Here is a 27882-nt window from a genome sequence, read left to right as displayed (position 1 = left end):
CAGCACCAACACTTTGAATTGTGCTCTGAAATGTACTGGGAGCCAAAGTAGGTCTTTCAGGACCAGTGGTATACGGTCTTGGCGGCCGCTCCCAGTCACCAGTCTAGCTGCCACAGATATCTGGTTGTCACTCTGAGGGGTATTTCGGATGTTGGAGGTGCGATTGTACCTCTGGTGGGGGACACACCGTGCCCCTTCTGAGGTAGTTTTTCCACCTTTGGTCCCCCACTCTGCACTCAGCTCTCAGCTTTGGCTCCTAGAAGCTGTCACCATACGACAGCGGCCACACTCTGGGAAGAGTTTTGCCTGGCCGGCTAAACCAGATGAGGGTAGCCAATGGGTCTCAGACCCTCGGTGAGTGAGGGACTTCTACTCCATGGTGAAGACAGGCTCTGGTGGATTGAGCAAACAAGACCAAGAGTGGGTCCAAAGGTCAAGAAGGCAGTTTCTGCACGGGCTGTAGAGGAAAGTGAGGAGCAGATGGGGCTCATCCCACTGGGAAGGTACCCCACCTAGAAGGAAATCTCTGGTCTAATAATAATAATAATAATAATAATAATAATAATAATAATAATTTATTATTTATACCTCGCCCATATGGCTGGGTTTCCCCAGCCACTCTGGGCGGCTTACCAACAGAATATTAAAGGTAAAGGTAAAGGGACCCCTGACCATTAGGTCCAGTCGCGGACGACTCTGGGGTTGTGGCGCTCATCTCGCTTTATTGGCCAAGGGAGCTGGCGTATAGCTTCCGGGTCATGTGGCCAGCATGACTAAGCCACTTCTGGCGAACCAGAGCAGAGCATGGAAACGTCGTTTACCTTCCCGCCGGAGTGGTACCTATTTATCTACTTGCACTTTGTGCTTTTGAACTGCTAGGTTGGCAGGAGCAGGGACCGAGTAGCGGAAACTCATTCCGTTGTGGGGATTCGAACCGCCAACCTTCTGTTTGGCAAGCCCTAGGCTCAGTGGTTTAACCCACAGCGCCACTCGCATCCCAACAGAATATTAAAAACATAAAAAACATCAAGCATTAAAAACTTCCCTAAAAAGGGCTGCCTTCAGATGTCTTCTCAAAGTCAGATAGTTGTTTATTTCCTCAACATCTGATGGGAGGGCGTTCCACACGGTGGGTGCCACCACTGAGAAGGCCCTCCGCCTGGTTCCCTCTAAGCTCACTTCTCGCAGGGAGGGAACCGCCAGAAGGCCCTTGGATCTGGACCTCAGTGTCTGGGCTGAATGATGGGGGTGGAGACTCGCAGGATATTTTTGGGAGAAGAAAAGGTTAAGGAGTGAACCCTACACAAATCTGGAGTGGAGACCCTAAGATGGTTGGATGGCGCCTTGTACACTTCCTTCCAGCAACTCCTGCAGCCAAGCTGGAGTTGTAGCTACACTTTACTTAGCTGCAGAGAAAGTTTGGGAAGCCATTGTGGCAATCCTACTTTCTCAGACTTGGGTCTTCAGCTGTTGTCGGACTACAACTCCCACCATTCCTGACCACTGGTCTGCCAGCTAGGATAGGCTCACCATATTTCAAAATGTGAAACCCCGGACACGAAAGTTGTTGCGTTTCTTCTTGGGGGCAAAGCTGTGGAGCTTTTTTTGGGAAATCTCAAAAAAAGAAGATGATGTTTTGGAGCTCTTTTTAAGGAAATCCACCCCAAAATCAGCATCTGACATGGGTTGCCAAACACAGGGACCTTTTTCCCAACTGTTGGAAATTCTGCCCAGACTCTATTTCTGACGGATGGATCCCAGATATGTCCAGGAAATCCAGGCGCATGACAGCCCTGAGCTAGGGATGATGGGATTTGTAGTCCAAGAACAGCTTGAGACCCAGGTTTGAGAAACCCTGGTCAAATGGAGCTTCCACTTCTCTGAGGGCTACCAGGAAAAACCAGGATCTGCCCACTTCCAAGTAAGAACCTTTGTTAACTGCTCATCCACTTATGCCCCTTACAGGTGTTGATCCTTCACTTTGATATCATATCTTTATACCTACAACCTGGAGTGGAGTCCCTAAGACAGTTAGATGGCACCTTGTACACCTCCTTCCAGCAACTCCTGCAGCCCAGCTGGTGCCACACATCTTGTTCTGCTTTCCTTTGGACCACATCATTGAGGCTGAGAAGGGGGTCCTGTCAACTGGGCAGCCCAAGCCCTCCAGACACATTGCCCAGGCTTGTGCCCAGGAAGGTCGCTTTGGTGCTGGTTTGACTTCACCCTCAGAGGTGCACTCCATTGTCTCTCCAGACAGATGGATACCAACAAGAACAAATACCTTCAACATGATAGTGCAACGGATCCCCAATCCTAACAGGAGTGCTCTCATTTGGAGCTTCAGAAAGCCTGGAAGAAGAGTCTTGAAGCATTGTATTGAGCTCCCAAAGAGCTGCAGGCAAAAAGAAAAGCATTATTAATATTATTATTATTATTATTATTATTATTATTATTATTATTATTTCCTGTGCTTCTGCTCCTCCCTCACCTGATGTTCTATACAGTGGTACCTCTGGTTACAAACTTAATCCATTCCAGAGGTCCGTTCTTAACCTGAAACCGTTCTTAAGCTGAGGTACCACTTTAGCTAATGGGGGCCTCCCAATTTATGTTGTCATCCTGAGGTAAAGTTCTTAACCTGAGGTACTACTTCCAGGTAAGCGGAGTCTGTAACCCGAAGTGTTTGTAACCCGAGGTGTTTGTAACCCGAAGTACCACTGTATAGCAGTAAAGTTCAGAGCTAGTTGCTTTGTTGCTACGTGTTGGGATGGGGAAGGTTTCTGAAGAGTGGAGAAGAAAAGGAAAATGGCGCCCTTCCCTCCAGAAACCTTCCCAGGTGGAGTTTAATCTCCTCTTATGGAGAGTTCTCTTTCTTCTCTCATTTGTACTGGGATTCTCTTCAAAGGCATTGGAGAGGAGTACCGTAAGTTGGCAAGCTAAACCCAAATGTGTGGGTGCTTTTGCATGTATAACAACTTGTAATCAGTATTATTGTTTTTTTGTTTTTTGTTTTGTTTTAGGTATTTATTAATCACCCATTCTCTGAAGGAGCTCAGGGCAATATATTGTTGTTGTTGTTGTTGTTAGTAGCAGTAGCAGGAATATAATAATTATAATAATAATTTATTGTTTATACCCCGCCCATCTGGCTGAGTTTCCCCAGCCACTCTGGGCGGCTCCCAATCAAGTGTTAAAAACAATACAGCATTTATTAAAAACTTCCCTGAACAGGGCTGCCTTCAGATGTCTTTTAAAGATAGGATAGCTGCTTATTTCCTTCACATCTGAAGGGAGGGTGTTCCACAGGGTGGGCGCCACTACCGAGAAGGCCCTCTGTCTGGTTCCCTGTAACCTTACTTCTCACAATGAGGGAACCGCCAGAAGGCCCTCGAAGCTGGACCTCAGTGTCCGGGCTGAATGATGGGAGTGGAGATGCTCCTTCAGATATACTGGACTGAGGCCATTTAGGGCTTTAATTAGGTCAACATCAACACTTTGAGTTGTGCTCGGAAACGTATTGGGAGCCAATGCAGATCTCTCAGAACCGGTGTTATGTGGTTCCGGCGGCCACTCCCAGTCACCAGTCTAGCTGCCGCATTCTGGATTAATTGCAGTTTCCGGGTCCCCTTCAAAGGTAGCCCCACGTAGAGCGCGTTGCAGTAGTCCAAGCGGGAGATAGGGAAAATGTATATCTTGCCTTTCCCCCCAAAGGAGCCTAGGGTGGAAAACACACAAGCGATAAAACAATGAAAACATCTGCAAGCATCTAAGGACGATTCCAATATAGATGTCGGCTGGGAAAGCACTCTACTTAAAAGGCACGTCAGAAGATGAAGGTCTTCCGTAGGCAACTGAAAGACAACAATTCTGCTTTGCTGTGAGCGATTCCTCTTCCTTTACTTGAGCTATGTGGGATGATCAGACCTGGAATCACGGCCGGATTAAGACCTTTAGAGGCCCTAAGCACTTAAAATATTTCGGTGCCCCCAAATATATCTAATTCAAAACATAGACAAGAATAAACTGTCAAATAAAATTTTATTTTTCGAAACGAAGCAAAACCTACAGTAAGGTGGAAAACAGTGTTTATTTTGGTATACGTCCACTTTATTTATATTTGAGAAATTTTCTCCTGCGTTTTCTAATTGCAAAGTCTTTGATCAGATCCTCAGAGCTAATCTTACATAACACATCTGCTTTTGTACTTAGTCGAGCTCAGGCGTCCAGCCTGCCTTGTTGCACAGTTGTTCTGTTGGGATTTTTAATAAGACTTTGGCTGAGAGAACGAACGGTCAGCCGATAAATTTGTGGCCGTTAATGTTAAAAATATACAAAAGCAAATGTCTATATTTCGGAAGGCATGCTCAGTATTGTCATTTACAATATATATACTCGTGTGTGTGTGTGTGTGTGTGTGTGTGTGTGTGTGTGATTTTTTTCCCCATTTATTGTGGGAGCTGCACCGTATGGTCCATGATAAATCCAGAAATGGAAAATTTCTGAGATGCGCCCCACATTCCGGTTTCCCTTGATGCCTTAAAAGGTAAAGGGACCCCTGACCATTAGGTCCAGTCGTGGCCGACTCTGGGGTTGCGGCGCTCATTTCACTTTATTGGCCGAGGGAGCCGGCGTACAGCTTCCAGGTCATGTGGCCAGCATGACTAAGCCGCTTCTGGCGAACCAGAGCAGCGCACGGAAATGCCTTTTACCTTCCCGCCAGAGCGGTACCTATTTTTGCCTTGATGCCTTAAGCACGTGCTTGTGTGCTGGTCCCGGGGGGGGGGTTACCGTGCAGCGTGGTCCTGGGTCGAGGGTCTGGAGGCTGTCTGTCAAGGGCGAAGCGGGGTCCAAGGCAAGGAGCCGGGCGTGGTCAGGAACTCCGGAAGAGCAGGTCAGGGTGCTGGCAGGAACAGGTTTCCAGCGATGTTGCTCCTACAACCTGGGACTGGGCTGACTGGCCTTTATCTCCTCTGGGGCCTAGGGCGGCCCCGGTCCACAGGTGACTCACCTCTCCTGGCCTGGAGGCGAGCACTCCTCCTGAGAGAACTTAGTTCCCTCCGCCTCTCTGCCCTGAGCCTCTGAAGCTCAGGAGAGGCTGGAGGGTTACTGGACCCAGAGGCAACCTCACCTTCCCCTGACAGGGCTGGGAGAGGAGCACCTGCAGGCAATGGGTCCTCGATCACCTCTGGAGCCAGAGCGGATTCAGCTGGTGTCTGCTCCTGAGGTTCCGGCACAGGTGAGGACCCTTCAGGCTCAAGCCCCTGCCCTCGCTCAGCCGGCCCTGGAGGCGGGGACTCTTGTGCAGGCTGGGATTCTTCAGGTTCAGCCTCTGAATCAGATTCCCAGGCCATCACAGCTTATTTTGCTAAGTGGTTAATCCAGCCCTGGCTGGAAACCCCAAATGTTGGAGTCAAGTGGGAGCTGCTGTTGGGCGTTTGTGTCCAGAGCCCTGAGGCAGGGGGCTCACATTTCTCTGCTCGGAAATTCGTGCAAGTTCCCATGTGTTCAATAGTTACACTGTTGTGCTCAAGTCCTGCTTGTGGGCTTCTCATGGACATTTGGTTGGCCATGATGAGAACAGGATGCTGGGTCTAGATGAGTCATTGGCCTGATCCAGCCATGCTCTTATTATATTATTAAGTTCCCTTTCCCCATAGTTACCCAGCTGTTTTGCAGAATATTATTTTAAGAAAAAGGGACGCGGGTGGCGCTGCGGTCTAAACCACAGAGCCTAGGGCTTGCCGATTGGAAGGTCGGTGGTTCGAATCCCCGGGACGGGGTGAGCTCCCATTTCTCGGTCCCTGCTCCTGCCAATCTAGCAGTTTGAAAGCATGTCAAAGTGCAAGTAGATAAATAGGTACCGCTCCGGCGGGAAGGTAAGCGGCGTTTCCGTGCGCTGCTCTGGTTCGCCAGAAGCGGCTTAGTCATGCTGGCCACATGACCTGGAAGCTGTACGCCGGCTCCCTTGGCCAGTAAAGCGAGATGAGCGCCGCAACCCCAGAGTCGGCCGCAACTGGACCTAATGGTCAGGGGTCCCTTTACCTTTACTTTATTTTAAGAAAAAGCAATCGATAGATTTTCCTTGAGCAATTAACCCACTTGGCATGTGTTTCCCTACATCACCATTATCTTGTAGAAGAAGCACCATTGTACTTTCCAGTCTTTCCCTATTGTTGTCAGCACAGAGGAACTGTGGGTCCTACCGTGCTGGTATCATCCTTTTCTAGAGTATTTTCTCCAAACAAGACACTGATGCCAAAATCCAGCATCGCCTGAGCTCTGCGAGTGCAGCTTTCTCCCAATTGAAGCGCAGAGTATTTGAGGACCAGGACATTCGCAGGGAAACCAAAATGCTTGTTTACAAAGCTATTGTACTACCAACCTTACTGTATGCTTGTGAAACATGGATCACTTATAAACGCCATCTCCAACTCCTCAAAGGATTCCATCAACGGTATTTCCAAAAAAAAAATTACACATCACCTGGGAAGACAGGCAAACTAATGCCAGTGTACTGGAAAAAGCAAATATCACCAGTTTCAAAGCAATGAGAGCCAGTGTGGTGTAGTGGTTAAGAGCAGTGGACTCGTAATCTAGAGGACCGGGTTCGTTTCCCCGCTCCTCCACATGCAGCTGCTGGGTGACCTTGGGCTAGTCACACTTCTCTGAAGTCTCTCAGCCTCACTCACCTCACAGAGTGGCTGTTGTGGGAGAGGAAGGGAAAGGAGAATGTTAGCCTCTTTGAGACTCCTTAGGGTAGTGATAAAGTGGGATATCAAATCCAAACTCTTCTTCTTCTTCTTCAACATCAACTTCGTTGGACTGGTCATGTTGTTCGGATGCCTGATTGTCATCTTCCAAAGCAACTACTCTATTCCGAACTTAAAAATAGTAAGCATAATGTTGATGGTCAACCAAAGAGCTTCAAAGACTCTCTCAAGGCAAATCTAAAAAAAATGTAGTATAAACACCGACAACTGGGAAACAGTGGCCTGCGAGTGCTCCAATTGGAGAACAGCCTTTACCAAAGGTGTCATGGGTTTCGAAGATGCTTGAATTCAGGACGAAAGGGAGAAACGCGCTAAGAGGAAGGCACGCTTGTCAAACACTCATTGTGATCAACTCCCACCCAGAAACCTATGTCCCCACTGTGGAAGGACGTGTGGATCCAGAATTGGCCTCCACAGTCACTTATGGACTCACTTTTGAAAACCATGTTTATGGAAGACAATCTTACTTGGCTGCGAGTGATCGCCAAAGAAGAAGATCATCCTTGTCTAGAGTATTTGTTCCAAAGGAGGGATTGAAAAAGCCAGAAGGAAAGATGACCTTTGGGTGCCAACTCCTTTTCTATCTAGCTGTTTGAGGGATGAGTCGCAAATATTCTCGATTCTCCAGCCTTCTTCTCAGAAGCCCTCTTACAGCGCAACTCCACCTCCCCAGTTTTTCAGAACAAATATGATTCATGCTTGCGGAAAATGTGCAGGTTGCAATGGAAGCCTCCAAGGCGAAAGATCAAAGATTTGTAATAAGTCTTTCCAAGTTGCCTTTGGGGATGTTGCAGGGTTGCTGATGGTGAAGACTGCATCCAAGGACTATTCCAGGGATTTGCTTTGTCTCTTTCTGTCTTTTTATCTCTGTCAAACAACACCCCCCCCCAAAAAAAATCCTTTTTCTTGGTGCATTTGTCTTCAAGGGACCTGGGGTGTTCTTTTGATCAGTTCAGTCTCTCTCTGGCACTTGAGTCCTGATTGGCTGAAGGACTTAGGGCGGGGGGGGGGGGAGAGAGAGAAATCTTTAATTAAGTAGATAATCTCTTCTTACAAATTTCAGTGGCTCCATTTCACCAATCCCCTTTTGCTTGCACTTCAGGACCGATTGTCCTACAGCGCAGTTTGGATTCAGGGTCTTTTAACTTCTCTGCACCCTTTAGGAGCAGAGGCTAGGAGCTCATTTTGCTCTTCTTTCCCCCCCTCCCCCTCCTCAAATTACCATCCTAATATTTTAAGATCTTCTTTTTTCAGCCTTTTATTTATTTATTTTTGAGGGGGGAAGGGGCAGGATTATGTTTTGGATGGGCTCCTATCCAGCCACCTTGTTCCTCGTGTCCTTCTTCCATTTCAGCTATCCTTGGTGAGTATCGAGAGTTCCTTCCTTTGCGATGATGTAGCAAGACAGGCCCATGGGACACGGTCGTGCAGGGTCAAACGCACCCTCACCTCGCTCTCTGAGCAACCACCACCCCTTTCCTATTTCCCTTGGGTCGCTAAAGGGTGTTTTAGGCTTGTGGAGCCTGACCTCACCCGGAGGCACATCCTACAGACCCCCCAGAGGACTGCTTGGAGAGATCACTGGGGATCTTAGAGAAGCCACTTTGCAAGGTATCGCGTCCAATTTGCAAGATGAACTGATCGCAGAAGAGCAGGGGTTCCTCTGTCTGGAGGTTCCCAAGCTATTAAGTGCTTGCCTTTGCTCTCTCATTTCCTTGCATTCTGTGTCTCCTTTATGTTCCTAACCAGCAATTCAGCTGCTGCCTCCAAGATTCTGGTTGCATTGATTTAGCTGGTTGAAATCACAGCTTTCGGCTTGACAGTTCAGTAATGAGGGAATAGCAAGGGTTTTAAAGAAGAAGAAAGTGTCAAAAGGGAACATTCGGCCTCGTTTTTTTAACATCACGACTCGTTAAGATATTCCAATTGGCTCCCCGCAGCAGTCAAAAAAAGTCAACCGTTCTCAGATAAACTAGCAATCAATTCAATTGGACCGTTCTGCTGCGTAGTCTATGTTTTTCGTTGTTCAGCCTGAAATGTTTTGTACTGGTGAGACTCATGAAACTTTAGTGAATGCCTTTGAAATTGTCTGTTTTTAAAAAGAAAATTGGAAAGGATATCACAGAAGCAAATGCCCAGCGTTCGTAAGATAATAGGCAATGCATTATCTTTTACTGCGTCTCTGTTAATTTGTTTAAGTCCAGGCACATCTTTAGGTTACATGGAATTTACCGTCAGGCAGAATTAATTCCGACAAAAAGGAATTCCCCCAATCACCTGATCTTGCTTGGCATCCTCTTGTCTCAGTGGAACAAAGTTGTCTGTGAGGATTCTGTGCTTGATAGACTCTGCGCTTGCCATGCTATCAGCAAGCTAAATTTTTGCAACCTGTTAAAATCTGGGGCTAAATTTAACCAAGTTCAGTGCTGCTTGCGGCATCTTTTCAGAGAGTTTACCTCAGCTGGGATTCCAGTATACTGCGAGTGTAAAAATAACCAAATTGTGCTGGATGGGGAATAGCTTTCTCGTATCATTCCCCATTGCTCTTAATAAGGACTAACAGAGGGATAATTAAATCTGGAGAAATTGGCTAGGGAGCCCTAACTAAAACCCAGAGAGGGTTAGACTTTTGCAGTAGTGACTCTTTAATGTTCAGAGGAGAGATTCTAGTGCGGGGGAACAGTAGGAAGTTGTATCGAAATCTTGAGCCCCCCAACAATACAATTTGCTTTGGGGATGTTAACAGCAGAAGTGCAAAAGGACCAAGCGCAAGAACAAGTCGTTCAGGCTTGTTGAAATGTTTGAAACCCTCTCATGGTTAAGCCAAAGGTGTCTCAGTGGAACGGGAAATAGGGTTAGGGAGCAGTGTTGTTTGTGTGTATCCTAAGGTTAAAAAGGTTAAGTGCATCCTAAGGTGTGTATCCTAAGGAGAAAGGAAAGCCTCAGAGGGGCCTAAGAGCCTTCAACAAGAGCATTCCTCTTAAGGGGTTGAGGATAATCTACAATTTTTCCTCGTGGCTCCCCGCTTCTCCCTTCTAACATCATACCCGGTGGTCCTGTGTCGATCGGTCTGGCGGCAAAATGGGGCCACCCACAATTAAAGCGATCGTTTTTCTGCATCTGCATTCCAGATAGGCAGCGGTGGAGCATTAATTTAAAAAATAAACGTTAAATAGCTCCCAAGAACCACAGTCCAGCGGGTGAGGTAGTGGTGGAAATGTTTGTCTGTGAGCGAGAGAGAGTAAGAAAGAGAGGGAGAGAGGGAGATCAAACTCTTAAAAACTTATGGTATCCTGGAAGGATGCAGGGACCAGGGTCAGGATTTGTGCATGGTGAGGCTTGTATATATATTTTAAGGGCCCTAACCACTTTAAAACTTTCCCAAGGGGAAAGTGTTTTCTTCTGTCTGAATTTAATCGTCCTTCCAAAGCGTCTTGAGATGAGAAGCAGGTACAGTCCCAGCTGCTTAAAGTTTGCTAGACGGAGGATTGAAATGTGGGAATACGAGATGCACATTCCCAAACCTCCGTTCTCCCCTCTCTGGACTCTGTCATGTACACCATTGGGAGGAATATCCCTGTGTATGGACCATCACTCAGATTAGGTTCAGGACTTGATGAACCTCTTGCTACTTGCCTAGCGCCAAACCTCAGCATCCATCATTACAGAGCAAACTGTGCTATAGCACTTGACTGCCAGGTTCAATTGTCGCCTCCAAACTCCACAGCTACTGTGCTGTTTATTAGTTAAAATGCTTCTGGCTCCAGGCTCAGAACAGAATCAACACACTAGTGCAAATAAGGGCCACCGTTTTATTAATCTTGAGAACAGAACCTGCAATTAAACACCATCAGGTGCAATTCCAAAGTGTCCCTATATTCCAAAGTGTCCCTATACTCCAAGTGTCCCTATATTCCAGGGACAGTCCCGGATTTACAGAAGCCATCCCAGTTTCTGATTTGATCCCGGAATGTCCCACTTTTCCTTAGGGCATCCCTATTTTCATTGGAGAAATGTTGGAGGGTATGGAGTAATAATAATAATAATAATAATAATAATAATAATAATAATAATTTATTCTTTACACCCTGCCCATCTGGCTGGGTTTCCCCAGCCACTCTGGGCGGCTGCCAACAGAATATTAAAAACACGATAAAACATCAAACATTAAAAACTTCCCTAAACAGGGCTGCCTTCAGATGTCTTCTAAAAGTCAGATAGTTGTTTATTTCCTTGACATCTGATGGGAGGGTGTTCCACAGGGCAGGCGCCACTACCGAGAAGGCCCTCTGCCTGGTTCCCTGCAACCTCACTTCTCGCAGGAAGGGAACTGCCAGAAGACAGCCAAGGAGATAAGTAACTATAAGTAACTATACAACCTTTAGAAGACACCTGAAGGCAGCCCTGTATAGGGAAGGGTTTTTTTAATGTTTAATGTTTTGTTATCTTTTTATATATGTTGGAAGCTGCCCCGAGTGGCTGGGGCAGTCAGATGGGTGAGGTGAAAATATAATCATTATCATGTGCATTGACCCTGATTTTAGCTTCAGCTGCCTGTGACTCTTATTACTAGGATGAAAACCAGCAATGCAGAATATCTGCTAGCCAGTACTATTTTTTATAGAAAAAGAGGTACTGGAACTTACCATGAACACCTCTCTTGTTCTCTTATAATGGCAATAGTGACTACCTGAAAGAGCCAGTGTGGTGTAGTGGTCAAGAGTGGTAGTCTTGTAATCTGGGGAACCGGGTTCGTGTCTCCGCTCCTCCACATGCAGCTGCTGGGTGACTTTGGGCCAGTCACACTTCTTTGAAGTCTCTCAGCCTCACTCACCTCACAGAGTGTTTGTTGTGGGGGAGGAAGGGAAAGGAGATTGTTAGCCGCTTTGAGACTCCTTAGGGTAGTGATAAAGCAGGATATCAAATCCAAACTCTTCTCTTCTCTTCTTGCTGGAACTGACTTCCAGTGAGTTCTGGCTGAAAAGAGCCCTGCTGCTAGCGATGGATATAATTTGGAAATGTTCATCTGCAAGGTTCGTTGGGACAGTGTGCTCTTCATCTGTGAAGTGTCATGGCTCTATGACTTTCTATCTCAGGTCTACCAAGACATCAATGGGCAAATGTTGGTCTGCTATATAAGCTTTCACTGTAGAGACGATTCACCAGTTAAAATTTCGGGGAAAGAGCGAGCTTTTCCGTACGTTTCCCATTGATGTATGGGAACAAGGACGCGGGTGGCGCTGTGGTCTAAACCACTGAGCCTTGGGTTTACTGATCAGAAGGTCAGCGGTTCGAATCCCCATGACGGGGTGAGCTCCTGTTGCTCTGTCCCAGCTCCTGCCAGTCTAGCAGTTCGAAAGCACGCCAGTGCAAGTAGATAAATAGGTACCACTGTGGCGGGAAGGCAAACGGCATTTCCATGCCCTCTGGTTTCCGTCACAGTGTCCCGGTGCGCCAGAAGCATTTTAGTCCTGCTGGCTACATGACCCAGAAAGCTGTCTGTGGACAAACGCCGGCTCTCTCGGCCTGAAAGCGAGATGAGCGCCGCACCCTCATAGTCACCTTTAACTGGACTTAACCGTCCAGGGGTCCTTTACCTTTACCTTTTACAAGGAAATCAGCAAATTCTACAGGAGCACTGAGAATAAGGTTGAAGGGAAATTAGGCTGCTTCTTGAATAATGTTTTCTAAGCAATGAATCGCGCCAGAAGTGATTCCTTTGACGGTGGGGTTTTGTGTGTGTGTCATGAGAACAAGTTGTACACCCAGTTTGTGCAGCTGGAAAGTTGTGTTTCATGAGATTGTAAGGCAACAGATTGTTGAAATGACCCCTTCACTCATGGCTATGCATATATCCATAAATAGGATGCGCATTTGTAGGATATTGGAGTAATTACTAAAGGAGAATGAGTAGCCCATTCTGTAGTTGTTGTAGTCTTCATACTGCATTTCCCATTGCTCTTCTTGGTATGATGATTTCTCATTTTGATTGGTTTTGTCGATTTTTACGTGATTTATTTATTCTAACCCATGCATTGTGCTTGACCTGGGATATACTGTGCTGAAGAGCGAGCTAACAATATGCCATAATACTGCAACTAATAGCAATAATAATTAGCTCAAGAGATGAAGTGGTAGTTTTAGGAAGCAACCAACATTGCTTTTAGAGGTTTTACTTTCAGACGACACCTTGGCCCTTAAAAAGTGATTTATTAATATGCGCATACCATCCTCTTTAGATTGCAAATTACAATTTAAGGTGCTGTGGCTCTGCCAGCGGCAAGTATTCCTGAGGTCCAGTAATATTTCCTCGGCTATTGTTTTCCCCCAAAAACTGATACAGTTCTCTTCTGAGCATAATCCAGAAGATCTGCAACTCAGCCAAGCAGAAATAAAATCCAAAAGATTCAGGCCCAGTGGAAATAATGTTTTGACTGTCTGTTATCACTAAAAAGTCATTGCAACATAATAATTGGCTTACTGGATCAGGCCAGAGAAGAAGATACACATTCAGTTAAACAGTTAGTTAAACAATAAATGGATGAAAAGCAGGATTTAAGCAGTAAAAAAACCTAAAACAACTTTTAAAAATTTGACGGCTCTATTTCATATCCTAGCTTCAAGGCCATTCGGGTATTTACTGGTAATCCCATCGTCTTGAAGAAGGGGATCAGGGTGGTCTGCCTCTTTAGCTTAGAGTCTGCTTAGTTCGCCCAATTGGGAATCTGTGGCTGTCCTGTTCACTCCGTGGCAAGTGGTAAATTGACAGAAACTGGCTCTGAAAAAAGAAATAACCACAACTTCTATTGTTAAAGGGAACATCTCCACACAAAGATGCTTATTTTGTGCCAGCGATTAATCTGTCCCCTTGTGTGCTGACCGGTAAACTTGAATTTGTGCGCTCTGTCTTTTCTCCTTCCTTGACGACTGCCCTTGCCTTTGAAGGGAGATAAAGCCAGTCTACTAAGAAGTGATTGCTTCAAAGGTTTGCTACAAAAACGAATGTGAAGGTGCTTTAATAGAAATATTTCCATCGTAGTCTTTCCTGACAAAGGGTGCAACTTGAATGCAGCAACCTTTGCTCTTTCCTGCACGGCACAAGCAATCAAATCAAGAAACATCGTTTCGCCTTTTGTCCAAACTGGGAAACTGGTTCCCGGTTTCAGATCAAGCCAGGAGCTCAAACCAACTGTGGTTTTAATATCCTGGCTTGGTTCCTAAACTGGGAACCGGTTGTTCAGTTTGGACGAAAATGGGAAGTTTTAGAGGCTTCCTAATTTGATTGCTCATATTGTGTAGGGAGGGGCAAAGGTGTGTGCTACACAACATGGAAAATGGATACCTGAATTTATTAGGCTGAGATATGGTCATCTGAACGGGGCCATTATGGGAGGGTGATGAAAATCAGCAAGGAAACCTGAGAGATCGGGGTTGGAGAATCGCTTGGGGGATAAAAGCATTCTTCTTGGATTTCACAGTTGGTTCTTGCGGTCTATTCTTTGCATGTCCCACATGAAGTTTATTTCAGTTTTATGGTGGAGAGATGCAAAGCTTTATAAATTCATTATAAACTTACATTTAGGGGTAGCATTGCCTTGCCCTCATCTGCGCTGGGTAAAGGTCTGTTTCCATATCAACAGACACACCTATTAAGCTAAAAGCAACTGCAATAATTACCCAGATCTTCTAGGGAGGAACACTTTCCAGATATACATTTCTGTTCCTTCTTGTCCCATCCACAATGACTCTTGGGGGGTTGTTTCCCTTTTTCCTATGCGGTCAAGGAAGGCTTGAAAAGGAGGTCTTACTGGGGTACAATGATACTATCGCCTCTTACGTTTTGGCAAATCTTTCTGCAGAGGTGGAACTGCTCAAATTTCACTTGAAAAGCTCCGTTTTTGATACCACATTTCAACAGGAAAAATTGCAAGAAATACATTTTGGACACTACTATAAAAATACAGGATGGGCGCATAGACACCACCTTATACCGTAAACCAACTGACCGACAAACATATCTACATGCCTCTAGCTACCATCCCAAACATACCAAACAGTCCATTGTATATATCAATCAAATCCGTTTATTGTGAGGACCATGCCTGTACACAAACATCAACACAACAATAGTTAAAAAATATTAAAATTCATTACATACTATGCCAACAAAACCTTCATCCCACAAAATAGAAAGAGAGGGAAAACAAGCAACGAGTTAAACAGACGATGAAGGGGTCTTTACATTGTCATCCATAAATCTTTCCCTGGCTTTCATGGCCTTCATCACAAAAACCGCTACCACATGGGTAATACGTGGGTTTGCATCAACTAACAAAAATTTTACTCTATCTTCAGGATTGGTTATAGAGTTGGGTATAATTTGCAGCAATGCGTCTCTAAAGCCCGAGTAGATGGGGCAATAGAGGAGGTAATGTGTAAGATCCTCTTTAATTTTCATAAGGCAAGGGCATAAACGATGTTCTACTGGGGTTTTTGTGAATCTACCGGTCAGATATGCAGTTGGCAGTGTTTGAAACCGTGCCATAGTGAAAGCTCTCCGAAGGGTGGGATCAGTGATCTCCACCAAGTAGTTGGCACAGATTTTGACTGCTTTTACTCGGGGAAACCAGTAGGAAAACCCAGAGTTTTTTATCTTTGTGGAGTCCAAAAAGGCGTCTAGGAAAAATTGCATTTTCAACATTTTCAGACGATTTTATATTCTATTTCGTTATCTCTGTTAAATTGTAAATCTGGGCCACCTTCTGATTTCTTACGTGTTTAGTTTCTCACTTAGTTTTCAAGTGTTCAGGCAGCAAATGTCATTTTTATTTGTTATAGGGGCTTTCTAATTTCAGTTCTATGAAAAGTTCTCTGGTTTCTCTTGATATCATATAAATCTTTTGCCTTTTACTAAAGATTTCCATGTTTTAGAAGACATCTGAAGGAAGCCCTGGATTGGGAAGTTTTTAATGTTTGATTTTTTAAAATGTTTTTATATGTGTTGAAAGCTGCCCAGAGTGGCTGGGAAAACCCAGCCAGATAGGCAAGGTATAAATCAAATCATCATCACCATCATCTTTCCATCTTTCGTATACAAAGTACAAAATACACCTAACAGTTGCAAGGCGGGGGGGGATACAAATCAAATCTATATAAAATCATACTTAAGGTGTCATATCAAGAAATATCTAAAACCTGTGGTCTCACACCATGTTGTTAAATACATTTCTGATACCTTAATCGGTCCTCAGACTTTGGGAAGCGTTTTCCCTCTGTCCATGTTGTGGTTTCTTCTCCATTTCGTACAATACCTTTGCAGCCACAAGCCTACTGCCAACCACAACTCCATCCTGTTTTTTCAACCCAAGTGCAAATACTTGACCATCATTCAACTTACTCCTTAACTTAAAGAAAACATCCTTAACTTACTCCTTAACTTAAAGAAAACAAAAGAGATCATTGTGGACTTTAGGAAATGTAAATTGAATATTCAGCCACTTATTATTGAGGGGAAGTACATGGAACAGGTCTCGGTGTTTCGATTTCTGGGAATGGAGTTGAGAGACGACCCAACCTGGGGAGAAAACAGCAAAGACCTGGTGAAGAGAGCACAGCAGAGGTTATATTTTCTGAGAATCCTCCAGAAAAACAATCTCTCAAAGGACTTGTTGATGGCATTTTACCATTGCACTGTGAAGTGTGTATTAACTTATGGTCTGTGTGTGTGTGTTTTGGGAGCTGCACGGCCAGGGAAAATACAATGCTATCCAGGGTTGTAAAGACTGCAGAGAGAATAATTGGGTGCACTCTTCCCACCTTAGATCAAATCTATGCTGCCAGGTGCCATAAGAAAGCGGCAGAGATAGCGCAGGATAGTATGCACCCCGGAAATGATCTCTTTCAGCTTCTGCCTTCTGGAAGAAGGTATAGGGTTATAAAGGCCAGGACTCGCCGCCTGAAAAACAGTTTCTACGCTAATGCAATTCTGGTTCTAAACGCAGCATAAGGGGTCTCTATAGTATAGTGTATTTTAAAATGGGGTTACAGAGTTTTTAGGGGGCTTTGAATGTTTTATGTAGTTTTGTAGTAGTTTTATGTAGTTTTTATGTAGTTTTCCGTAGTTTTTCAATTTCATTGTTCTGCATGGGACAATGACAATAAAGATATCGTATCGTATCGTATCGTATTGTATCGTAACTATCTTTAGGCAAGGAATCAGGACAGGGAGAGGCTTGCAGCCCCAACGAACCTTCACCAGTGCCTGCTGGGCAACAATGGGCATATGCGCTTGGTTCAGTAAGTGGGACGACTCTCCGAGGGCTGGGCAGGGGTGGCACAGAGGAATTCGAGGCATTCCCTCTGCTTCTCTCCATTGATGAACCCTTTCCCTCCCTTCCAGGTCAGTGAATAATTTCCTGATGACTGGTCCCAAGGTAAGTGCGTTTCCTTTGATCTGTGTTTCTAATTCCAACAAGCCAAAATCGGCTGGGAATCAGGCTTGTTTCCAGCCTCCCAGGTTTGCTAAGGTTTGGACAGGGGCTCCCTGCACTCTCTGTCTCTTGAGTGCCGAATCTTAAGCACAAAAAGCAAGGAAAGAAGCTGTTTTTCTCTTTTACTAAAGAGTTCAGGGCAGTATTCCCCGTCCCCCGTCCCCAAATTCTATCTTCCCAACATCCCTGTCCAAGGCAATCCAAAGAGGTTTATGGCTGGGCAGGTTTCAGAGATTTGAATCCAAGTTGCTAAAGTCCAGATTCAGCTCTTCTACACCATAGTAGCTGATGACTTGAACTTTATGCATAGTGCTAAGCAGTGCTATTTTTCTAGAAAAAGAGGTGCCGGAACTCACCATGAATGCTTCCCTTGTTCTCTTATAATGGCAATGGCACCCACCTGAGAGATGCTGAAAAAAGCTCTGGTCCTAGGGTTACCAGTTTGCTGGCTTTTTTTGTTATTATTTTATTGGTCCCTATTCTTGCACCTTTCATGTATTAGGGATGCGGGTGGCGCTGTGGGTTAAACCACAGAGCCTAGGACTTGCCGATCAGAAGGTCGGCGGTTCGAATCCCCGTGACGGGGCGAGCTCCCGTTGCTCGGTCTCTTCTCCTGCCAACCTAGCAGTTCAAAAGCACGTCAAAGTGCAAGTAGATAAATAGGTACCGCTCCGGCGGGAAGGTAAACGGCATTTCCGTGCACTGCTCTGGTTCGCCAGAAGCGGCTTAGTCATGCTGGCCACATGACCCAGAAGCTGTACGCCGGCTCCCTCGGCCAATAAAGCAAGATGAGCGCCACAACCCCAGAGTCGGTCACGACTGGACCTAATGGTCAGGGGTCCCTTTACCTTTACCTTAATGCTAATTTCCATGCTGTGGAATTGCTCTGTTTTCCTTTGGACCAAATCAGCGAGGCTGAGAGTGGGGGGTCTTGTCGTCTGAGCAGCCCAGGACCTCCAGACACACTTGTTCCCCAGGAAGGTCACTTCTGTGTTGCCAACACAGTGGTTTACCCCCGGAGGCGCACTCCATTCTCTCTCAAGACAGACAAATGCCAACAACAGCCGTGTTGAGGGCCGTGCGGAAGCATCACCTGATAGAGCCCAGAGATGTCAAGTATAAAATGGAGCAGGTCAACATATAAATGCAACCTAGCAAATACAAGAACAGTTCCTTGAGCTAACAGCCTCATAAGCTTCTTGAGTTTTAGTGGCCTAGCGTGGGGGGGACCCACAGGGGCAGTTTCCCTGGCGTCAAAATGGTCAGGGGCACAAAATTGCAACACCCGGCACTGCCTCAATACTTCTGTTGCTGAGCTCTGTTGAAAATGGCTTCTCCAGGCAAACCAGGAAGTGGCATCTCAAGACAACAGAACAACTCTTCTTATTTCTCTAGTCGCAATCTCCTGGGTGATGTTCCGAGCGCTGGCATTTTGCTACAAAACCCTGCTTAATCTTTTAGATACAGGAGTGAGGGTCAGACAGAGGCAGTAAAAGTCGAACATAGTGGTTGGGACAGTTAGAGTGAAAGACAGGGATGGAACTGAGAGAGAAGAGTGTGACAGTGTGAGATAGTGCCACATCTAGTTAAGGGCGCACATCTGAGAAACCGTTCTGAACATATTTAAAACTTGTTTGTTCTTCAGTAAACTTTAATCTTTGTTGTTGACTTTACAACCTGACTGAGACTCAGAAGAAACCTGGTTGGTGGCAGCAGAAGAATAAAGCAGTGGTGTACAGGTCAATAGTCAGTAAAACGACCGGGGGCTCTGAACAAACACCACAAAATTGGGCTCTCCCCACCTGTGTACTCTGCAACAGTGCATTGGCGGTAGATTTATTCTGCTTTCGTGTGTTCTGTAGTGCTTCCTCAATGCTTCCACATTATTGCCTTCTGGAGGGGCAATAGCGGAACGAAAGCAAAACAAAATACAGTGGTACCTCTACTTACGTTCACCTCTGGTTACGTATCGTTTGGGATATGTACACAGCAAACCCAGAAATATTTTTCTGGGTTTCGCCACACGCACATGCGCAGAAGCGCTCTACGTGCCACACACACGTGCAGAAGCACTAAACCGCACCACACGCATGCGCAGAAGTGGCACCTCCAGATAAGCACACCTCGGGATCCGTCCGGAGCTCCAGAATGGATCCCCTGCAAAACAGGAGGTACCACTGTAAAGAAACTAGAACATTTGCGGCATAAAATTTACCAGATTTCTTATGCGATATGCCCTGATTTAGAAGAGAAGCAGTGTGACTCCCCCAAAAAAACGTTTGCAGATGCAAACAGTATTAAAAGTGGATTGCATGTGACCATTCCTGTAGCATCTTAAGCACAAAAATTCCTGGGTGCCTAATAAGAAGGAGATTTGAAGGGGCCCTTTGGCTGTAATCCTATGCACACTTACTTAGGAGTAAGCCCCATTGAAGCTGCTCTGCCGGTCCGTCTGTTGCAGCAAAAGCAAACACAGCTGCCTGCCTTGAAGACTCTGAATAGGGCTTCCTCCACCGATACTGTTTCATAGAGGAAAACACCATATTGAACTTGGCCCCCTGAAGTAAAAGGAAGGAATGGAAAGGGGGTGGGGAGTTGAGGAGGGGGCCAAACATCTGAAGAGTCTAGATAAAAGTCTGGCTGTACTTGACAGGTTTGCTGTTTGGGGGCTGGGCTGGGAGGTGGATTAAGAAGCTGGGAGAAAGCATGATCCAAGTGGGAAGTTAGCAAACGACACAAACGAGAGGCTCTGCAGTTCTCAACAGTGTGGGGTCTGGCTCAGCCATGCAGTTAGCACATAGACCAGGTCAGGGAAAGCCCAGCACATAGACCAGGTCAGGGAAAGCCCAGCACATAGACCAGGTCAGGGAACCTGCAAAAAGAAAACGGGAGCAAACTAACTAAAACACAAAACAAACGAACAAAACACCTATGTGGTAAATGGTGGTATTGATCCTGATCCAAAAGGTTCCATATTCTACTGGTCCTTCTTCAGGGAAGTTGAGAGAACAGTAATTCAAAGTCCCAATGTGCTGCCAGAGGCCCTGTTTTCCAGGGACGGTCCTGGATTTACAGAAGCCATCCCAGTTTCTGATTTGATCCTGGAATGTCCCACTTTTCCTTAGGACGTCCCTATTTTCATCGGAGAAATATTGGAGGGTATGTGCTGGCCCTTCTATCTCTTACCCAGAGGAGATAGAAGAGGTGGCACATCCAGATTTCGAATTCCTCTCATCTGAAATTCCTGAGGAAGGACCAGTAGGGTCTGATGCGCATTGGCTCAATGAGCCCTTTCCCTCGCTGTCCTGCTGCTTTTTTGCTTTTATTTCCAGGTCAGGCAAAGCCGCCTTCTGTGCCAGAACTAGTGCTGGGCTGTGGTGCACCATAAAATCTTAGAATCATAGAATTGTAGAGTTGGAAAAGACCCCGGGGTCCTTTGTTCCAACACCCTGCAATGCATAAATCTCAGCTAAAGCATCCACGACTCTCCAATTTCTTGTACATTTTCCTCTCCTGTGATTGAGACTTCGATTTGACTGCCTCATTCTGAGGGCACTTGAACATTTCTTGGCTGAAATTTGGGTCGTCGTGGGGTTTTGAACTTACCTCAGTGTCATGTTTAAACATTTCTCCAGCCTCCCTAAACTGACCGCACTGCCTGATCTGAAAAAAACCCCAACTTATCTCCCTCCCAACCACAGGAATTTCACACACACCCCAACACTCTCCTCTGCGATTATTATTTTGTTATTAATAATTAAATTTCTCCACCGCCCTTCATCCGAGGATCACCAGGATGGAGAAAAACTGGGATAAATTTTCAGCACAGCCCTGAAAATTCAACGTCCTTTTTTTCAATGCAAGGAAAAAAGAAGGCACTTAAGACCCAGTTCAAAGGAAGAAAATCCTCTTGGTAATCTAAAGGAGGAGTAGCAGGCGAGACATTCCGAAAGCCCTGGAATGAGTGGTTTAGGAAGCTGCACTTTCTCATTTTAGTACTTTATATTCAGATCATGCCCTGTTTCGCCTTTTCAGCTTCTAATGGAATTGTTTGTTGAATTCGTCACTTACTGGTTGAATGTTAAATATGGAAGATGTCACCAAATTCACTGTACAATCTTATCTCTGTCGACTCGAACCCTGGACACAGTCAGACAAGTCTCCTGGACTTGAGCACATAGCCACGCACTTCCTGGGCCTCCCAGGAGACAATGATGCTAAGTCCCATTTTGCTGTTGAGGATACAAATAGGGTTTCCTTTGTCAGGCAAGGATTGAACTCTTAGAGGGAGGTTTCAAAGGCATGGCAATCTCTGCATGTCCCCTTGTGGAAGCTCCTCTTTTGCCCTTGCTCTTTCCTCCCTGCAGGCATACCTCATCTATTCCAGCAGCGTTGCGGCCGGAGCACAGAGTGGGATTGAGGAATGCAAGTTCCAGTTTGCTTGGGATCGCTGGAACTGCCCAGAGAGAGCTTTGCAACTCTCCAGCCATGGAGGACTGCGTAGTGGTAAGAAAATGTCAGGAGGGTTGCCCGGGGCCTTCCTGAGACATTGCCTGCCTGAAGGGTAAAAGGTAAAGGGACCCCTGACCATTAGGTCCGGTCGTGACCGACTCTGGGGTTGCGGCGCTCATCTCGCTTTATTGGCCGAGGGAGCCGGCGTACAGCTTCCGGGTCATGTGGCCAGCATGACTAAGCTGCTTCTGGCGAACCAGAGCAGCACACGGAAACGCCGTTTACCTTCCCGCTGGTACCTATTTATCTACTTGCACTTTGATGTGCTTTCAAACTGCTAGGTTGGCAGGAGCAGGGACCGAGCAACGGGAGCTCATCCCGTCGCGGGGATTCGAACCGCCGACCTTCTGAGCGGCAAGTCATAGGCTCTGTGGTTTAACCCACAGTGCCACCCACGTCCCTTGCCTGAAGGGACCCCCCCAAACAGGTCCCCCCTTAACTCAAGTTGGTCCAGCACCAAAGCTGGTCAAATTATTTTAAGCCCCTGAGGTAGAAAACCCCACAAGCACCTCCCTCCCTCTCTGGCAATACAAATATGATGGTAATGCATTAAATAACTAACAATTTGCAACCAGCTCATGACACCCAGGAAACTCCCTCGCTCAGTCTAAAGATAGGACCGGCCCCATAGGAGCTGTTAAGGGGATTTAAGGATGCTTTTAACTCCAGAGTTTATGTGCCCTTTTAAAGACGCAGTCACCCAAGGAAGAAGCTTTTATGATCTCACAACCATCACTGACATAATCTAGTTCCCTGGCAATTGATCTATCTATTACACAACAGGGGAGCTGAGGAGAAAAAGCTATGGCCAACTGCTGCTTTAGCCAAATATGGTTAACCAGTGCTTTTCTTCCTGGGGGTACGCATAACCCTTAACATTTTGTGAATCTAACGGAGAAGAAACAATTTTTAAAATTAAAAAATAGTTTCTTCTCTAGCATGGTGAATTGTCAGTGCCGTTGAATAGCACGATGATTAGCCAGTTTCGTTGTTACTACCTCTGATTGTTGTTACCACCTTCATTCCTTTCCAGGTGTTTCCTGAGTCGCATACAGAAGCGAGCGTCAGGGGTCAGCAAACTTTTTCAGCAGGGGGCCGGTCCACTGTCCCTCAGACCTTGTGCGGGGCCGGACTATATTTTGAAGGGGGAAAAATGAACGGATTCTTATGCCCCACAAATAACCCAGAGATGCATTTTAAATAAAAGGACACATTCTACTCATGTACAAACACGCTGATTCCCGGGCCGTCCCCGGGCCGGATTTGGAAGGCGATTGGGCCGGATCTGGCCCCCGGGCCTTAGTTTGCCTACCCATGGTTTAATGTGTGAAGCAGTGTGGAGTGTGGATGTGTGGTGTTTTGCTGATTAAAGTTTGGTTTCATTGAGGGTCAGTCTTTCAAAATGAGTAATGCACGTTCTTTGTACTTTTGTCCATTTACTGTATTCATTTCCCCCGATTTGAACTATAAGATGGTGATTTTCTTGAGTCAAAATGAGAGTACCCCTAAATGTGTTTTTTTAAAAGGAAAAAGGGGCTGTGGTTACCAAATCCGGTTGCTTTGCTTACCTTTGCACATCTGTACCTCCAGCTGTGACCCATCAGCGGCACTGCCACCCGAGAGAAATGTAGAGAACCAAAAGCCAAACAGTACGCTCTGTGTATTGTTTTCTCTAACAGGTTTGGGTTTTTTAGTGCAATCTAGATGGCTTCAAGGGACGCGGGTGGCGCTGTGGGTTAAGCCACAGAGTCTAGGACTTGCCGATCAGAAGGTTGGCGGTTCGAATCCCCGTGACGGGGTGAGCTCCTGTTGCTCGGTCCCTGCTCCTGCCAACCTAGCAGTTCAAAAGCATGTCAAAGTGCAAGTAGATAAATAGGTTCCGCTCCGGTGGGAAGGTAAACGGCGTTTCCATGCACTGCTCTGGTTTGCCAGAAGTGGCTTGGTCATGCTGGCCACATGACCTGGAAGCTGTCTGCGGAAAAAAGCCAGCTCCCTCGGCCTATAGAGCGAGATGAGCGTGCAACCCCAGAGTCAACTGCAACTGGACCTAACCATCAGGGGTACCTTTACCTTTACCTTAAAACATTTTTTTTCAATTCAGTATGGATCATTTCCCAATACAGTACTCTTTCATCCTTTTACAAGTCCAAGTTTCAGCCTTACTGTTCAGGATGCTCCAAATCACAGGAGCTGCTGCCGTATCCTGTCTTGCACCTCCTTTAGTTTCCTTTTTCCTGTGTCTTCGTTTGACAGCAAACCGAGAAACAGCCTTTGTCCATGCGATCAGCTCCGCTGGAGTCATGTACACACTGACACGCAATTGCAGCCTGGGTGACTTTGACAATTGTGGATGCGATGATTCACGCAACGGGCAACTTGGTAAGGACTCTTGTGTAGGGTTGCCATATTTCAAAACGTAAAAAAACCAGGACATCCCAAAAGTTGTGGAGCTTTTTCAATTCGCTTGCCTAAGATCCAGGACAAAGTGCTGCCTTTTGGACCCCCCCCCCCCCATCGATTCTGCCTTTGAAATCCAAGTCATGTCTGGAAAAATCCGGACGTATGGCCACCCTACTCTTGTGACCATTCTTATTGCAAGAGAAACAAAACTGCCAATCCAAACATAATATTTCTTGCCCTTCTCTACGTCCTCGCTTTATTAGAATCATAGATCAGAGTTGGAAGGGTCCCTGAGGATCCTGTAGTTTATATGTAGCTTTCCCATATGGGGATCAAACCTGTGACCTTGCTGTTATCAGCACCATGCTCTAACCAACTGAGCTAGAAAACTGTGCAGAATTGATTCTCCCCTATCAGTGCTATGGCAGTGAGTGCAATCCTATGTGTGTCCATTCAGAAGTCAGTCCCTCTGAATTCAGTGGAAATTATTCCCACCAGGTTACATAGGACTGTAGCTTCAGTATTCTGCAAGAAATGGTGTATTTTCATAGAATCCTAGGGGTGGGAGAAGAACCTTGGAGGTGATCTAGTTCAACCTCCTGCACAATTCAATGCACTCACTCAAACGAATTGAAACCGTCGCGGCTTTTTCCAAAGAATCCCAGGAACTGTGGTTTATTAAGGGTGCTGAGAGTTTGCGAGGAGTCCCCTATTTCCCCTTGGAAAGATACAATTCCTGGAGTTCCCCACAAAATGGGTTTGATTGTTAAACCACTCTGGGGGTTGTGGAATTTGTTATTGCCCCTAAAACAAATCTCGTTATTGAGAATCCAGCTCTTTTCTGGCTGCAGCTGTAATACTCACCATGAGGATGAAAGGACTGAAAGAAGCTCGCCTGCCTCTTGACTCCATATACCGTATTTTTCGCTCTATAAGACGCACCAGACCACAAGACGCACCTAGTTTTTGGAGGAGGAAAACAAGAAAAAAAATATTCTGAATCTCAAAAGCCAGAACAGCAAGAGGGATCGCTGCACAGTGAAAGCAGCAATCCCTCTTGCTGTTCTGGCTTCTGGGATAGCTGCGCAGCCTGCATTCGCTCCATAAGACGCACACACATTTCCCCTTACTTTTTAGGAGGGAAAAAGTGAGTCTTATAGAGCAAAAAATACGGTATCTGATGACATCTCTCTCTCTCTCCAACAGGAGGACAAGGGTGGCTGTGGGGCGGCTGCAGCGACAACGTGGGCTTTGGGGAGGCCATTTCAAAGCAGTTTGTGGACGCACTTGAGACAGGGCAGGACGCCAGAGCAGCGATGAACCTGCATAACAATGAGGCAGGCAGAAAGGTAACGACACATTTTCCACCTATGGCAAATGAAAAAGGTTGAAGGAGGAGATGGGTATCCTTTAGCCTTCTTCCTGATGAGGTAGCCTCCCCTGGAGCAGCCAATTCAGATGGATGGCTTGATACAGAGAAACACTTTGGCAAGTTTCCTGAAGGCTCCAGAATTTAATGTCAGCAGGTTTGCCATTCATAAATTTCTGTCGAAATTGGAAGGAAGACTCTGACCACCGATGGAACTGTTTTGCAAAACAGTTGCAAAGTACCCCCTCCCTTTCAGGTAGAAAATTATGATCCATTTCCGTCAAAAGTCTTCTAGTTCTAGATACTGAACTCGCAGGACACGGGTGGCGCTGTGGTCTAAACCACTGAGTCTCTTGGGCTTGCCAATCGGAAGGTCGGCGGTCTGGATCCACTCGACGGGGTGAGCTCCTGTTGCTCTGTCCCAGCTCCTGCCAACCTAGCAGTTCAAAAGTACGCCAGTGAAGTAGATAAATAGGTACCGCTGTGGCGGGAAGGTAAACAGCGTTTCCATGCGCTCTGGTTTCCGTCACAGTGTCCTGTTGCGCCAGAAGCGGTTTAGTCATGCTGGCCACATGACCCAGAAAGCTGTCTGTGGACAAAAGCCAGCTCCCTTGGCCTGAAAGCGAGATGGGCGCTGCAACCCCACAGTTGCCTTTGACTGAACTTAACCGTCCAGGGATCCTTTACCTTACCTTTTTACTGAACTTGGGCTGGGGAGTGGCCAGTGCCGGATTTACGTATAAGCTAAATAAGCTATAGTTTAGGGCCCCACTGTCTTGGGGGCCCCAAAAAAATTTAAAGGAAAAAAAGGGGATGTACATTTCCAAAATATAAGATAAAAAGCAATTGCTTTGATAAAATACATATTTTGTTATGTGCAAATGGCTTGAGATAACTATTAGGTCCAGAATTGACCATATAGCATATATTCAACACAAAAAACAGTGGCAATTCGTTGTTGACAAAGGGCATATAAAGGGCCCCATTACCTTCAGTAGCTTAGGGCCTCATCAAACCGAAATCCGGCCCTGGGATTGGCTTCCGGTCCACCTGGCCTTCATAGAATCATAGAATCATAGAGTTGGAAGAGACCACAAGGGCCATCAAGTCCAACCCCCTGCCAAGCAGGAAACACCATCAGAGCACTCCTGACATATGGTTGTCAAGCCTCTGCTTAAAGACCTCCAAAGAAGGAGACTCCACCACACTCCTTGGCAGCAAATTCCACTGTCGAACAGCTCTTACTGTCAGGAAGTTCTTCCTAATGTTTAGGTGGAATCTTCTTTCTTGTAGTTTGGATCCATTGCTCCGTGCCCGCTTCTCTGGAGCAGCAGAAAACAACCTTTCTCCCTCCTCTATGTGACATCCTTTTATATATTTGAACATGGCTATCATATCACCCCTTAACCTCCTCTTCTCCAGGCTAAACATGCCCAGCTCCCTTAGCCGTTCCTCCTAAGGCATCGTTTCCAGGCCTTTGACCATTTTGGTTGCCCTCCTCTGGACACGTTCCAGTTTGTCAGTGTCCTTCTTGAACTGTGGTGCCCAGAACTGGACACAGTACTGCAGGTGAGGTCTGACCAGAGCCTTCTTGCATGGCATTCCCTCTTGTCTTTTCCTTCCTCTCTAGGCAGTGAAAGGGACCATGAAGAGGACCTGCAAATGCCACGGAGTATCCGGCAGCTGCACCACGCAGACCTGCTGGCTGCAGCTGCCCGAGTTTCGAGAAGTAGGGACCTACCTGAAGGAGAAATACCACAAAGGCCTGAAAGTCGACTTGCTCCAAGGGGCAGGCAACAGTGCCGCCAGCCGGGGGGCAATTGCAGAAACCTTCAGCTCCATCTCCAAGAAGGAGCTGGTCCACCTGGAGGACTCCCCTGACTACTGCCTGGAGAACAAGACTCTGGGCTTGCTGGGGACGGAGGGCCGGGAGTGCCTGAAGAGGGGCAAGGCTTTGAGCAAGTGGGAGAAGCGCAGCTGTCAGCGTCTGTGCGGGGACTGTGGGCTGGCCGTGGAGGAGCGGCGAGCCGAGATGGTGTCCAGCTGCAACTGCAAGTTCCACTGGTGCTGCGCCGTCCGGTGCGAGCAGTGCCGCAAGCGCGTCACCAAATATTACTGCGTGCGCAAGGAGAAGCGGGAACGTGGTGGGGGCAGCGCGGCCTCCCGCAAACTCAAGAGGAAGCAGCCCTAATACCAGCCCCCTGCCAACCTCCTCCCCCTCCGATTTTTCTTCACTTCTGGATAGTATTTAAGTTAGAACCAACAACCCCGTACAGTGCTACCTTGGTTGCTGAAAGGCTTAGTCGTCGAACGAATCGGCTCCCGAAAGCCGCAAACC

General features: G+C 46.4%; 1 protein-coding gene and 1 long non-coding RNA gene across 2 annotated transcripts; one reads left to right on the top strand and one right to left on the bottom strand.

The window, feature by feature from the left end:
- Positions 1-7862: 7862 nt before the first annotated feature.
- On the top strand, positions 7863-27756 carry WNT8B (Wnt family member 8B). Its single transcript, XM_081005682.1, has 6 exons — positions 7863-8136; positions 17173-17206; positions 21631-21769; positions 24029-24154; positions 25382-25524; positions 27175-27756. The coding sequence occupies exons 1-6, from the start codon at positions 8069-8071 to the stop codon at positions 27733-27735; spliced, it is 1071 nt and encodes a 356-aa protein (XP_080861808.1). The 5' UTR covers positions 7863-8068; the 3' UTR covers positions 27736-27756.
- Positions 13003-16196, bottom strand: LOC308477307. Its single transcript, XR_013986470.1, has 3 exons — positions 16009-16196; positions 14350-14427; positions 13003-13551 (listed from the first exon to the last, which is right to left on the bottom strand). It is a non-coding gene; the product is annotated as an uncharacterized lncRNA (long non-coding RNA).
- Positions 27757-27882: the final 126 nt, after the last annotated feature.

The sequence above is a fragment of the Podarcis pityusensis genome (assembly GCF_964106645.2).
Source record: "Podarcis pityusensis genome assembly, chromosome: 5".
Lineage (NCBI taxonomy): Eukaryota > Metazoa > Chordata > Lepidosauria > Squamata > Lacertidae > Podarcis > Podarcis pityusensis.
The sequence above is the reverse complement of the archived record's forward strand: the minus strand, read 5'-3'. Positions and strand labels throughout refer to the sequence as shown.